The 14,850-nt window shown below is 36.2% G+C and overlaps 1 protein-coding gene across 7 annotated transcripts in view; it reads right to left on the reverse strand.

Moving 5' to 3' along the window:
• Nucleotides 1-14,850, reverse strand: part of ARAP2 (ArfGAP with RhoGAP domain, ankyrin repeat and PH domain 2) — a 200,516-nt gene that overhangs the window by 11,240 nt on the left and 174,426 nt on the right. For all 7 annotated transcript variants that reach the window (XM_036908436.2, XM_036908437.2, XM_036908438.2 and 4 more), the window contains 2 exons: nt 3,201-3,283; nt 2,085-2,120 (listed from right to left, as the gene is read on the reverse strand). In XM_036908436.2, the coding sequence (XP_036764331.2) occupies nt 2,085-2,120; nt 3,201-3,283 (119 nt within the window). The remainder of the gene's footprint in view (nt 1-2,084; nt 2,121-3,200; nt 3,284-14,850) is intronic.

Consider the following 14,850-nt stretch of genomic DNA (forward strand, 5'->3'; position numbering starts at 1 on the left):
CTCATAAAAGGAAAATTTTGTTACTGATGTTAAAGTGACATGAGGGATATTTCAATGTAATTCTATTTTTAAATCCTGCATTATTCAACATAATTTATTTGGAATAAGTTAAAATGAAATTTCTAAAAAATTCCTTCTTCCTTCATTAGAATCTCATAAAGATATTGTGTCTTTTCATTACCATGTCCAAGGAAACTTTTCTCCTTACAAATAATTTTCATTTTGCACTCATGTATATAAAATACTATAGGTGCAAATAAGAAATAAATATGTAATGATTAGAGGAAGAGTTATTGGATAAGAATTTGGGGGCATTTGAACTACAGTTTAAAAGAATTATGGCTGAGTCTACCAGATCAGCAGGAAGAGAACAGAACCATATGTGGGATGGAGAATCATACAGTATGGAAGAAGGCTCAGTAAAGGGATCACATATATTAAACAAGTATATGTGAAGCAGCAAAGAAAGGACAGAGAATTAATCACAGATTAAGCAAAAAAAGGGAACATCACTGGAGATAAATCTGACGGAGCCCTATATTAAGGACCTTGAAGCTGTGCCCACAACCCCATACTTTATCCTGTAGGTATAGGATCCACTGAAGCAGGAAAGAAACATGATACATTTTAGACAGTCTCTTTGGGGGCCAGGTGGAGAATGTACCAGAAACAAAAGCAAAGTCAGAGGCATAGAGAACCCTTAAGATGCCTGGAATAATTCAGGTAGTTGAAAGAGGGCAGGGCCCTTAGGATACAGGGGTATGAATGGGTCAGAGTAAATTAAGAGGCTGATCCAGTATGTCTTAGTGATTAACTAAGCATGGATAGGTGGGGCAGGAGACATCTGGCATAATCTCTAAGGAGATGTACTAGATACAAGTGACATCAATAGAAAAAAGCACATGTATGGAAAGAACAGGTTTGAAACCAAGATTTCTTTTTTTGAACTATGAAAATTAATAAGGGGCACCTCACTGACAGGGAGTTGGGAGGCATGAGGAGAAGCTCTCAGACTCACCAACTCGTTTTCAATTGCAGACCCCACAGGAAGAAGAGATGGACAGCTTACAACTCAAATACTATTTCAGCCATTTTACCATTCAGGAGGAGGAGGGAAGAGGTTCTGCCTCTCTCAGCAACAGCCCAGCCAATGACAGAGTGTCACAACTCAGCTAATGAGAAGCCATAACACACTGGACTCCCAGTTTCTTTCAATGGACTTTTTGCTTAGAAAAGTCCCCAATTCCCTCTTCCTTCTATAAAAGAGCATTCCTCTCCTTTTTTTCTGGAAATGTCTGTGGTTTTATCATAGCTCACTTGTCCCAAATTATAATTCTCTCCTATTGCAAATAAGCCCGTTTTTGCTGGAAAAATAACTGACAGCTTATTTTTTGGTTAACAAAACTGAATTCTGGCTAGTTCTTTTAAAACGGGATTTTGCATGCTTAGCCCATAAAAGGTGGGATTCCACATTCATATGGAACTAGGAAGAAATAAGATGTGATTTTCTGAGGAGGCATTGGCAAATAGGATATATGGAACTGACTGTTGGGGCCTGGGGGTTGCCGTTGAGGTTTTGGGGTGACACGAAGAGTAAAGAAGGTGGGGGGAGTCATCATGGAGGGTGCTCAAAAGAGGCCACTTTATTCCACATAAAGCTGTATTATACGGCTACAGTGCTAATTCATGGTTGCATAAATATTGAAGATGCGCATGCATGTGGCCTTCCTGGCCAGGTGCCTGGCCTTCAAGGCCCTTAGCTAGCTCCTTTCCCATGGGTACAACACGCTGTGTTTTCAGGTTTCTCAAGGCCAGACATATTTGGGGTGAAGCAGCAGTCAGCTGTCCTCATAGAACAGTAGGGGAAGTGGTGGGGGGAGGGGGCCTTCCCTACACTGACATGGACCTAAATCCTGAAGTAAATCCATTTTCCTCTTCTTAGACTAAATATTAAATACTAAATAGTATTTAGAAAAGATTTAGATTAGGTGAAACATTTCCTGTCTTTAGGTCTATCAGCCAATGAAGATTAATTCGTTTACTTATCAATATATAAAATCTGAAACGGCCAGCTGTTAACTTACCAGTGATGTTTTTCAGAATATGCTGTCAATCCCCAACTGCATCACAAGGGAAAAACACACACATATTAAAAATGAAAATTTCACAAGACTAAAGACAAGATTAACTAAGGAGGTATTATTTAATGGTGGGAATGCATAGTAGATAAAAGACCACAAGTGATGATTCAAACGGGTATGACTTATCTAGATGTGAATGATAAACTCTGAGGAATTTGGCTACAAATTTACCCCAAAGGGAGACAGAGGGAAGGAGTCTTGTGATGTTATGGGACAGCAGGGACAATCTCTTGGAAGATACTATTGGCTGAGTAAGAACAGAAGTCTAGGAAAATGGCCAAATCAGATAATACACATGCTTTCCTGCTGATACTGTAGGAAATTAAAGAATGTGCCAAGTTGCAGCACAGATGTATGTGCTGAGCTTAGAAATTAAGCATGGATACAAAAGTGAGAAAATTTTCAGTACTAGAATCTTGAATAAGCATAAAAAGTACATTAAAATGATGTTTCATGAGACCAAGAAAAGTTTTAGTGCCAACATTAATTAGCTCATCAAAGTGATTTGTGATAAAAGTGTGGCATAAACTTAACACTGGGATAGTTCAAATGTTAAAAAGGAGCACTGTGTGTAAGTGGGGTCCACTTCCTTTCTACCATTTATATGCTATGGGTTTACTACCAAATTTGGTGAAGCAAAAAGGGCAAATTACACAGCCAGGCAGCAGGAGGCTGGATGACAAATGACAGCATTTGTTTTCCTGTGTGTCAATTTGCCTGTGACATTGCCTGGAACAGTCTCCAGGTTGTGATGGATGAAGGAATGGGATATGGAGAAACCCATGTGACTCCGAGTAGACAGAGCCTCCTGGGATTTGCTTTACAGAGGGGAGGTATGATCACTGAGGAGGGTGACTAGTGCGAACATCATTCCTCCTTATCTACCCACACAAGTTCCCTTGATCTGCAAGAGTTTCTCTGACCTGCATCTGTGGCAACTTCAAGTATTTGTCCAAAGCTTCATTTACAGTAAGGTAGGCTATGCCTCTGAGCCCTAAATCCTTGAACAGACATATATTCCTTTAAGATTTTCAACAACCCTTCCCTTTCAAGCTTTACCTTGTTGGAGGCTTCATTTTCTTTTTCACTCCAAGATAAAACTTCACTGAACTGAGAGGAAACATTTTGTCATATTTACTACTCTGTAAGAAAAACAAAATTTGTAACTAAACAGATTTTATAAATATCATTACATTTTCCTTGAGTGTTAATGAGTGGGTTTAGAATTGTTTAGTTCTTCAATGTTTTATTAATGTAATACCAAGTTTTTGGTAAATGAAGATTATTTCAATTACAATGTTATAAATATAAATAGAAAATTTTGGATATACTTATATTTATATATGTATGTATATGTATATACAAACTTACAAATATACAATTTTTTATTCAGAACACTGGAGACAGATGTATATCAGAACTGATCATTTTTCAATTTCTTCATATTTTAAAAACACAACACAAATACAATATAGCTAACTTCACCAATAGTGTCTGGGGCAAAATCTGTGTTTATATATATTCATATTTCCATATTGAAATGCATGACATTTCATAGAGTGTGAGATAAATAGAAGCTATAAATATTGCTCTAGACTGAATGTTCGTATTCCCCCAAATTCTTACACTGAAATCTAAGCTCAAATGTGATGGTATTTGGAGGTGTGGCCTTTTGGGATGTGCTTAGGTCATGAGATTGGAGCACTCATGAAAGGGATTAGTGCCTTTATAAAAAGAGAGCTACCCTGCTATCTTAGCACTATGTAAGGATACCAGAAGTCAGCAGCCGACAACCTGGAGGAGGGCCCTCCCTAGAATCCAAACATGCTGGCACCCTGACCTCAGCTTCCCAGCCTCCAGAACTGTGAGAAATAAATTTCTTTTAGTAGCCACCCAGTCTATGGAACTTTGTTATAACAGTCTGCACTACGACAAATATGTTCATGTTGGTTTGAGTCAGGTATTGCCAACAAGTGAATTATGATTTTCCCTGCTTTTGAACTTCAGACTAATGGAAAACAGCCTGTGAACCTATATAGGTGCATACTGAACGATCTCAAATATCAATTTCATGAAAATTTCCAATCATTCATGAAGTAGACTATAAAAAAAGAATTTATATTTGCTCTAGATCTATTATATATTCTCCAAACATATCCCAACATATTTATCTATAATATTAAAAAAATAATCCTTGAATATAGACCATCAGGACAGTTGTCTTACAGAGGCAAAACCTGAATCATTATACTTCAATTTAAAAACTTATCAACCCACATCCATTTTATTATGTATCCTTGGATACCCTGAAATAGATTTTATAAGGATAATAGCAATGGAAGTAATTTTTAACAGAAGCTTTCCCCTATGTCTTAAAAATTCTCAAGTAAACCTCATTTTGAACTAGTAGGGATATAACATTTATAACTAAGAGCAAGTCGCTTGGGTCAAAGACATGGGTACAAATTTGGATTGCTATTTACTAGTTTGTGACCTCACATCTCTCTGCTCTTATTGTTTGTATTAAGGAAAGTAATAATATTGACTATCTCATGGATTATGATGAAGGTTGAATGAGAAAAAGTGTTAAATAACTGTTGTACAGATTAAATGAGAAAACTGCCTATAAAGTGTTTAGTCCAGTAATTTGCATATGGTAAGTGTGCAGGAAATTATGTTATTATAAATTTAGAGTACATTGCTTCATAGAAATAGCAATATATAGTTTCAGGTCTTACATTTAGGTCTCTAATACATTTCAAGTTTAGTTTTGTGTATGGTGTATCATATATGCATACTATACTGTGATGTATCGATAAAACCATAGCCAGAAGCATCCAGAAAAAAGAGAGTGAACTCACATAAATAAAATGAGAAATGAGGGAGAAATTGCAGAACAATCAACACCACAGAAATACAAAGGATTATAACAGATTACTATGAAAAATTTTATGTCAACAAATTAGACAAGTTAGAAGAAATTGATAAATTCCTAGAAACAATGTCTCAAGACAGGGATATTGAAGGAATAGAAAATAAGAACAGACTGACTACTAATTGAATCAGTAATCATAAAACTCCCAAGAAACAAAAGCCGAGAACAGGATGACTTCACAGGTGAATTAGAGCAAACATTTAAAAAGGAGTTAATGCCTATCATTCTCAAACTTCTCCAAAAAGTAAAGAGGAAGGAATGCTTCCAAATTCCATCTATTAGTTCACCATTACCCTTATACTTAAAAGAAATTTATAGACCAATATTAAGATTCCTCATGATCAAAGATACAAAAATCCTGAACAAAATACTAGCAACCAAATTCACAAATACACTAAAAGGATTATTCACCATGAATAAGTGGGATTTATTCCAGGGACGCAAAGTTAGTTCAACTCCTGCAAATCAACGCAATACACCACATTAATGAAAGGATGGATAAAAGTCATGTGATCATCTCAAAAGACGCAGAAGAGGACATCTATTCATGGTAAAAACTCTCAATGAAGTTGATATAGAGGGAATGTACCTCATCAAAACAAAGTACATCTGTGACAAACCCACAGCTAACATCATAATAGTGAAAAGCTAAAAGATTTTCCTCTAAGATCAGAAGGAAGACACAGATGTCCACTCTCACCACTCATTATCGTAGTACTAGAAGTCCTGGCCACAGCAATCAGACAAGGAATAAAAGGCATACAAATTGATAAAGAAGAAGAAGTTAAGTTGTCACTATAGATGACATGAAACTATATATAGAAAATCTTAAAGACCCCAAGAAACTATTAGAGTAAATGAAATCAGTCAAGTTGCAAGATACAAAATCAATACACAGAAATGTGGCTGTTCTATATATAGCAAAATGAACTAGCAAAAAGAGAAATTAAGAAAACAACCCTATTTACAACTGCATCAAAAATAATAAAATATCTAAGGAATAAATTTAACCAAGGGGGTGAAAAGACCTCTGCTCTGAAAACTATAAGATGTTGATGAAAGGTACTGAACACATAAATTAATAGAAAGATATACCATGCTTATGGACATGAAGAGCTAATATTGTTAGAATGTCCATACTACCCAAAGTCATCTATAGATTCAATGCAATCCCTATCAAAATACCAATGACTTGTTTTACAAAACTAGAATAAATAATCCTAAAATTTGTAGAGAACCACAAAAGACCATGAATAGCCAAAGCAATCTTGAGAGAGAAGAACAGAGCGGGAAGTACCAGACTCCCTGACTTCACACAAAGTTATAGTAATCAAAACAATATGGTACTGGCACAAAAATAGACACACAGATAATGGAGCAGAATAGAGAGCCCAGAAAAACCAATGCTTGTATGGTCAATTAATCTATGATAAAGAAGGCAAGAATATACTAGGGGAAAAGACTGTGTATTCAATAAATGGTGCTGGCAAAACTAAACAGCTATATGCAAAAGAATGATATTGGATCACTACTTTCCACCATGCACAAAAATAAACTTGAAATTCCTTTAAAAGAAAACATAGGCAGTAAACTCATGGACATTGGCCTTAGCAATTTTTTTCTGGATATGTCTGTCTTCTCAGACAAGGGAAACAAAAGCAAAAATAACCAAGTGGGACTACATCAAACTAAGAAGCTTCTGCACAGAAAAGGAAACCATCATCAAAATGAAAAGGTGACCTGCCATATGGGAGAATATATTGGAAATGATATATCCAATAAGGGAATAATATCCAAAAAAATACATAAATAACTCATACAACTCAACAATAAAAAACCCTAAGTAATCTAATTTAAACATGGGCCTGAATTAAAAGCAGAGGTCCTGAATAGTCATTTTTCCAAAACAGACACACATAAAACCAAAAGACACATGAAAAATGCTCTTTATCACTAATCATCAGGGAAGTGCAAATCAAAATAACAATGACACCAGTCAGAAAGGGTGATATAACAGAAAAAAAAAAGCAAATCAAGAAAAAACAAGTTTTGGTGAAGATGTGGAGAAAAGGGAGTCCTTGTGCACTCTCAGTGGGAATGAAAATGGGTGCAGACACTATGGAAAACAGTGTAGAAGTTTTGTAAAAAATTAGAAATAGAAATATATAGCCCAATAATTCCATGCTATATATTTACCTGAAGAAAACAAAATCATTAATTTGAAAAGATGCATGTACCTCTGTTTATTGTAGCATTTACAATAATGTATGTAATATTATTTACAATAGTCAAGATAAGCAACCACCAATAGATAAGCAGATAAAGATGATGTGGTACATAATATACACAATGGAATACTACTCAGCCTTAAGAAAGAATGAAATCTCGCTATTTGTGACAACATGGATGGACCTAGAGGGTATTATGTTAAGTGAAAAAAGTTAGAAAAAGACAAATACCATATGATTTCACTTATATGTGGACCTATATAGCAAAATGAACAAAAAGATAAATAGACTCAAATACAGAGAAAAAACAGGTGGTTACCAGAGGGTTAGGGGTGAGAGGATGGGCAGGATAGGTAATAGGGATGAAGAGATACAAAGTCCCAGGGATGAAATATACAGTACAGGCAATATAAGTGTAGTCAATAATGTTGTGATAACGATGCTGATGGACGATAACACTTATCCTAGTGAGCATTTCATATATATACATAAAAGAAAAAGGAAAAAAACCAATATAATCAAGTTAGGATCCTAGGACAATGTACCAAAGCCTGTTGAAGCAAGTATGTACCTCAAATCAATACTAAGTTCTATAAAAGTTAAACTATTATTATGAAGTCTTTTATTTATAAAAGTAGTTGAATTTGAAAAGCAAAGTGTGGAAAATATGTTTTCAAAAATAAAAATTTGTTTCCATGGAGATGACAGGTTAGGAGCATATAGGGGAAATATAGAGGAAAAGGTAAGAAAGAAGATGATCAAGAATAATGCTTTGGTGACCTCTGACCTCTGCAGCAATGATAAAGCCTGATATTTACATGTGAATTTCCTCAGTCACTATTATTATATTATCATGATGGGTATTATGAAAAACGTATTTTGAGTATGTTTTCCCTTCTAGCTAGATTTCTAGAAATGGAATCACTGGGTCAAAGGCTAGGCACACAATTAAGATTCTGTCTAAACTGACAGAGTACATTTACTCAGAGTTAAACACATATTCATGCATTTGCTAGCAATTTTTAGTTTTGATTTGATAATTTATCCATGTATGTCAATGATCTATGCATGTTATTACTTGTTTGTGTTAGTTCTTTATATACCAAATACAAAATTGTTTTGTCTTTTTAAGTGAAATATTCTACACAAATTGCTCTTTGTCTTAATGTTGTTCACTGTTTACTCAGGTTGCATGGCCATGTAGCTTAAAACGTTATCATTTTTAAAGTTTTAGTTCTTTTGTCAATTGGTAATATGTATTTTACATATATATGAGAATTTATATTGAAATTTACATTATATTGAGATATATTATATTGAAATATATTATATTGAGAATTTATATTGAAAAATTTATATTGAACAATTATCCCAGCTCTTTCTGTATTAAACCAAACTTTCTTTGAACTTTCATTTATAATGGCATATTTATCAAAAATAAAATGCAATATGTAATTAAGTTTTTTAGATGATTTTGTTTCCATTGTTATCCCTGTTCATTTTTATACCAGGATCATATCATCGAAGCTATTTTGGTTTTATCATATACTTTAACAGTAGGATGGGAAATACTTCACAAATATTTTACTTTTTATGCTTCCAAACTCTTAACTGTTTACCATTTGAGGTAAACTATCAAACCATGCTTGCCAGCTCTAAATGATTCCCTGTGTGGCTTTGAAAATAATTACATTAAATCTTATAAATCAATTATCAGTGGACATTTCCTGAGTTTTATTTCCATCATTAATAAAGCTCTATAGTTTTCTTCTACTTGTTCAGGTCATTTTCTGATAATTTATATGTGTTGTCTTCTTACTCAACTGAGGACTGATTTCTTGGGGTATTGATTTTTTTAGCTTGCAACTTTATTGAATCTTAAGGAATATGAAGTTTCTAATATGGAATAGTGAGGTAGCTTGTGAGGCAGTAAAGAGCCCACAGAGAGTCAAGGAGAGAACTTTAATGTACACAGTAGAGGAGCCTCCTGGCCACCTTTGTCAGAGGTGAAGTCAGATTGATTACAGCTGAGGTTAATGTCTCTCATCATAGATGCTGTTGTCTTGGACACGGTCCTAAGGCAGAAGGGTAGGGTGACAGGCAACAATTCTAGCAGTTAAGGCAAGATGGGACTTGCATATTTGAGAATGAGAAGCACTGTGCTTGAACTAGGCAGTCCGCATTTATATGGGCCATTGCCAAGTCCAGGACTGTCTACATTTTGTAGTAGTTTTGGTAATAGATTGAGATCCTGTCTAAAATGAACACAAATAACAATTTGAGAGGAGATCATTAATAGTGGAAAGTTTCAACCTTTAAACTGAATATGCATAAAGAGAAACTACATGGATCCTAATGGAAGTTCTAAAAAAAGAAATCTCATTTGGCAAGAGAACTTTATATAACTCTCTCTTTTGGTATGTGCATATTCTGGAGAATTTCTTCAAAGAGTTCAATATACTGGAGTGTTATGAATCTGTAATTGTTGCTTCAGGCACTATATTTCAAAATGAAATTTTTAACTAAGCCAATTACATTAGTGTGCTTAAAAACTTATTCTTCTGGCTAAAAGGAATTTGCTTATTAGTGCATGCAACTTTTAATAGCCCCCTTACCCATTTACTTTTTTCATATCATTAACAGTATAATGGTAATATTCTTTGAAACTTCTCACCTTTTATGTAAATCAAGTCTAAAAACATTTTAATTAACATTTTCTGTGCAGGGAAAACTTACAAAACAAAACCTATCTTCCCCTGTGTATTACTGTTATTTGTTGTTAATGAGTATTCATACATTACCTCTAATTAACACAGTCTCTTCAAATATACTTCCCAATTTGTAATTTCTACTCCCTTCTCAGTTAATCATTTTCTAATATATACCAGAACACATATATTAACAGCAAGTGTTGAAATCAGAACCAAATCTTTATTCAAGTAAGTTAGGAGTATTTTTACTATTGATTATTTACTGTAAAATCACTGAAAAGTTAACACAGCCAATGACACAACCATCAATACTAAAAGGAACAGGCCAGCAAATGAAAAAGATAACCAGCAATTAAAATGACATATTGAAAATAATAGTAGTTTGTGTTTAAAGGAAAACCATTAAGTCATGTTTGCCTTAATGTACAAATTAAAGTATCAGTTGAATTAATTTATCCTGACAGATGTACAAATATAACTTTCCAACACTTTTAATAATCAGACTATAATGTCACAATCTGAGGTCACTGTGGTCAACAACAAAATATGTTCAGGGTCTTTAAAGAGCACCTGTCTTCCTGGCAAATACTGTATGATCTCACTTACATTTGGAATTAAAACAGTCAAACTCATAGACATAGGAAATAGAATGGTGGTTTCCAGGGGAAGGGGAGAAGGGAAAACAGGAGATGTTGGTGAAAGGGTACAAAGTTTATTACACAGAAGGAGTAAGTTGTAGAAATCTAATGTACATCACAGTGACTATACTTAATACTGTGTTATATACATGAAATTTACTATGAAAGTAGATCTTAAATGTTCTCAGCACACACATACAAAAGGAACTCAAAGAACTATGTGAGGCAATGGTATGTTAACTAGCTTGATTGTAGTAACTTTCACAATGTATGTGTGTGTCAAAGCGTCATGCTGCACAATGTAAATATGTACAATTTTTATTTGCCATTTATACTTTAATACAGCTGGGGAACTTAATTTCAAATGTAAATAAAACACAATCTTTCACACCAAATCTTAATGTTGTCACTATCAGTTTATATGAATTATCTTAGATTAAGCAGGTTGAGCCTTTCAGAAAGATACAAACTCTTAAAATAAAACATATTCTGTTAAGGGTTATGAGATTCCTTATCTCACTTACAAAAACAATTCATCTAAAAAAAAAAGTCACTTCTCTATCAATAGGCTTCCTGGTGGCAGATTTTAAATTTACATCATCTTGGGGGGTGGAAATACCATAAAAAACTGGATTGACATATTCAAAAATATTTGGTACCGTTTAAATGAAAGGAAAAAGACTTATCCTCTTTAAGTACAATTCTGCCAGGAAAAACAATAAGCTAAAATTATGCAAAATTATTGTTTCTTTAGTTAAGTTCCTGCATAAAGCCTTTGAACTCAGACACCTGGGAATGAATTCTGACTCTGTCACTTAGTGGCTATGTCATCTTGGCCAAGCTACAAAATATCTTGCTATGCTCTGTTTCTTCATCGATAAAGTGAAATAATAATAGTACCAATTTCATAGATAAAAGATAATCCAAATGAAATTACAACTCTGCTTTTCATAGAGTAATCACCCAAATGTTTTTTGTTGCTATTTTGACTGTACTGCTATTATTATTAATAATGCTATTAGTTTCTAGCAAACTTCTGTTGCTACACAAAGTGTCAGTTCCTTAATGGGACTACAAAGTTCAGGTTGGTTTTTAAATACTCTAAGAAGATTTCAAACTACAAAAGTGACCCGTAACCAACATATTATGTACAGAGAAGGGCAAAGATTAAGGAAGTCAGTCTAATGAAGATCAAGGTGGGTGGCCCATAAAAGAAAATCAAACAAAATTCAACCAGATTCAGTTCTAGATAGATAGAATAATTAGCTGTTCATGAAATTTACTTTCATGAACACAAACCTTAAGTATTTTAAACTGGTGTGTTCAGTTCACACAACTCCAAATTTTGAATAGGGATAAGGGCTGCAGGATTACTTCTGCAAACTCAACTCTTCCTCTACTGAAAAAAACTAAAGAATGATAACAAATGATAATAAATACTAACAATCGAAGGTGGAGACAAGATGGCAGCATGAGTAGAGCAGCGGAAATCTCCTCCGAAAACCACATATATCATTGAAAATATAACAAAGACAACTCTTCCTAGAATAAAGACCAGAGGACACAGGACAATATCCAGACCACATCCACACCTGTGAGAACTCAGTGCCTCGTAAAGGGGGTAAGATACAAGCCCCGGCCCGGCGGGACCCGAGCGCCCCTCCCCCCAGCTCCCGGCGGGAGAAGAATAGGCAGAGGGGGAGGGAGACGGAGCCCAGGACTGCCGAACACCCAGCCCCAGCCATCTGGGCCAGAGTGCAGACACAGTGCATGCCCAGGGGGCCCTGGATACTAAGGAAACAGGGCAGCAAGAACGGTGAGCGGGTACCGGAGGCCTGGCACCGGAGGACATAAGAAAAGCGAGTGGCCATTTTTTTTTTTTCTGTTCTGTTTTGGCGAGCGCTTTTTGGAAGTCTAAAAGGGATAGGGACCCCAATACTAGGGAAACAGGGCAGCAAGACCAGTGAGCAGATGCCTGGGGCTGGCGCCGGACAATAAAGAAAAACGAGAGGCCATTTTTTATTTATTTATTTTTTAAATTAAAAAAAATTTTTTTTTCTTTTTTGTGGTCATTGTTTTGTTTTGGCGGGTGCTTTTTGGAAGTCTTAAAGGGGCAGGGCGGGAAACTTAACCCAGAGGTAGGGAATCCGGGGATCTCTGGGCACCCTAACCCCTGGGCTGCAGGGAGCAGGGAGGCCCCTTACAGAGATAAATAGCCTCCCAGCAGCTCCCCCTCCAACGTGACTCCACCACTTTGGAGCAACAGCCCGAGCCACGCCACGCCCACAGCAACAGCGGAGATTAACTCCATAGCAGCCGGGCAGGAAGTAGAAACCCTGTCTGCACGCAGCTGCCCAGCACAAGCCACTAGAGGTCACTGTTCTCCCAGGAGAGGAGGGCCACAAACCAACACGAAGGGAAGTCCTTCCAGCCGTCACTCGTTCCAGCTCTGCAAACTATTCCTATCACCATGAAAAGGCAAAACAACAGGCAGACAAAGATCACAGAGACACCAGAGAAGGAGACAAACCTAACCAGTCTTCCTGAAAAAGAATTCAAAATAAAACTCATAAACATGCTGACAGAGATGCAGAGAAATACGCAAGAGATATGGGATGAAGTCCGGAGGGAGATCACAGAAGCCAGAAAGGAGATTACAGAAATGAAACAAACACTGGAAGGGTTTATGAGCAGAATGGATAGGATGCAAGAGGCCATTGATGGAACTGAAACCAGAGAACAGGAACGCATAGAAGCTGACATAGAGAGAGATAAAAGGATCTACAGGAATGAAACAATATTAAGAGAACTGTGTGACCAATCCAAAAGGAACAATATCTGTACTACAAGGGTACCAGAAGAAGAAGAGAGAGGAAAAGGGATGAAAAGGATATCTTGGAAGAAATAATTGCTGAAAACTTCCCCAAACTGGGGGAGGAAATAATCGAACAGACCACGGAAATACACAGAACCCCCAACAGAAAGGATCCAAGGAGGACAACACCAAGACACATAATAATTAAAATGGCAAAGATCAAGGACAAGGAAAGAGTTTTAAAGGCAGCTACAGAGAAAAAGGTCACCTATAAAGGACCACCCATCAGGCTAACATCAGACTTCTCGACAGAACCCTACAGGCCAGAAGAGAATGGCATGATATATTTAATACAATGAAACAGAAGGGCCTTGAACCAAGGACACTGTATCCAGCACGACTATCATTTAAATATGATGGGGGGATTAAACAATTCCCAGACAAACAAAAGCTGAGGGAATTTGCTTCCCACAAACCACCTCTACAGGACATCTTACAGGGATTGCTCTAGATGGGAGCACTCCTAGAAAGAGCACAGAACAAAACACCCAACATATGAAGAATGGAGGAGGAGGAATAAGAAGGGAGAGAAGAAAAGAATCTCCAGACAGTGTATATAACAGCTCAATAAGCGAGCTAAGTTAGGCAGTAAGATACTAAAGAGGCTAACCTTGAACCTTTGGTAACCACGAATTTAAAGCCTGCAATGGCAATAAGTACATATCTTTCAATAGTCACCCTAAATGTAAATGGACTGAATGAACCAATCAAAAGACACAGAGTAAGAGAATGGATAAAAAAGCAAGACCCATCTATATGCTGCTTAAAAGAAACTCACCTCAAACCCAAGACATGTACAGACTAAAAATCAAGGGATGGAAAAACATATTTCAGGCAAACAACAGTGAGAAGAAAGCAGGGGTTGCAGTACTAATATCACACAAAATAGACTTCAAAACAAAGAAAGTAACAAGAGAAAAAGAAGGAAACTGCATAATGATAAAGGGCTGGGCCCAAGAAGAGGATATAACCATTCTAAATATATGTGCACCCAACACAGGAGCACCAGCATATGTGAAACAAATACTAACAGAACTAAAGGGGGAAATAGACTGCAATGCATTCATTCTAGGAGACTTCAACACACCACTCACCCCAAAGGATAGATCCACCGGGCAGAAAATAAGTAAGGACACGGAAGCACTGAACAACACAGTAGAGCAGATGGACCTAATAGACATCTACAGAACTCCACATCCAAAAGCAACAGGACACACATTCTTCTCAAGTGCACATGGAACATTCTCCAGAATAGACCACATACTAGGCCACAAAAAGAGCCTCAGTAAATTCCAAAAGATTGAAATCCTACCAACCAACTT

This window comes from Manis pentadactyla, chromosome 5, assembly GCF_030020395.1.
Source record: "Manis pentadactyla isolate mManPen7 chromosome 5, mManPen7.hap1, whole genome shotgun sequence".
Classification (NCBI taxonomy): Eukaryota; Metazoa; Chordata; class Mammalia; order Pholidota; family Manidae; genus Manis; species Manis pentadactyla.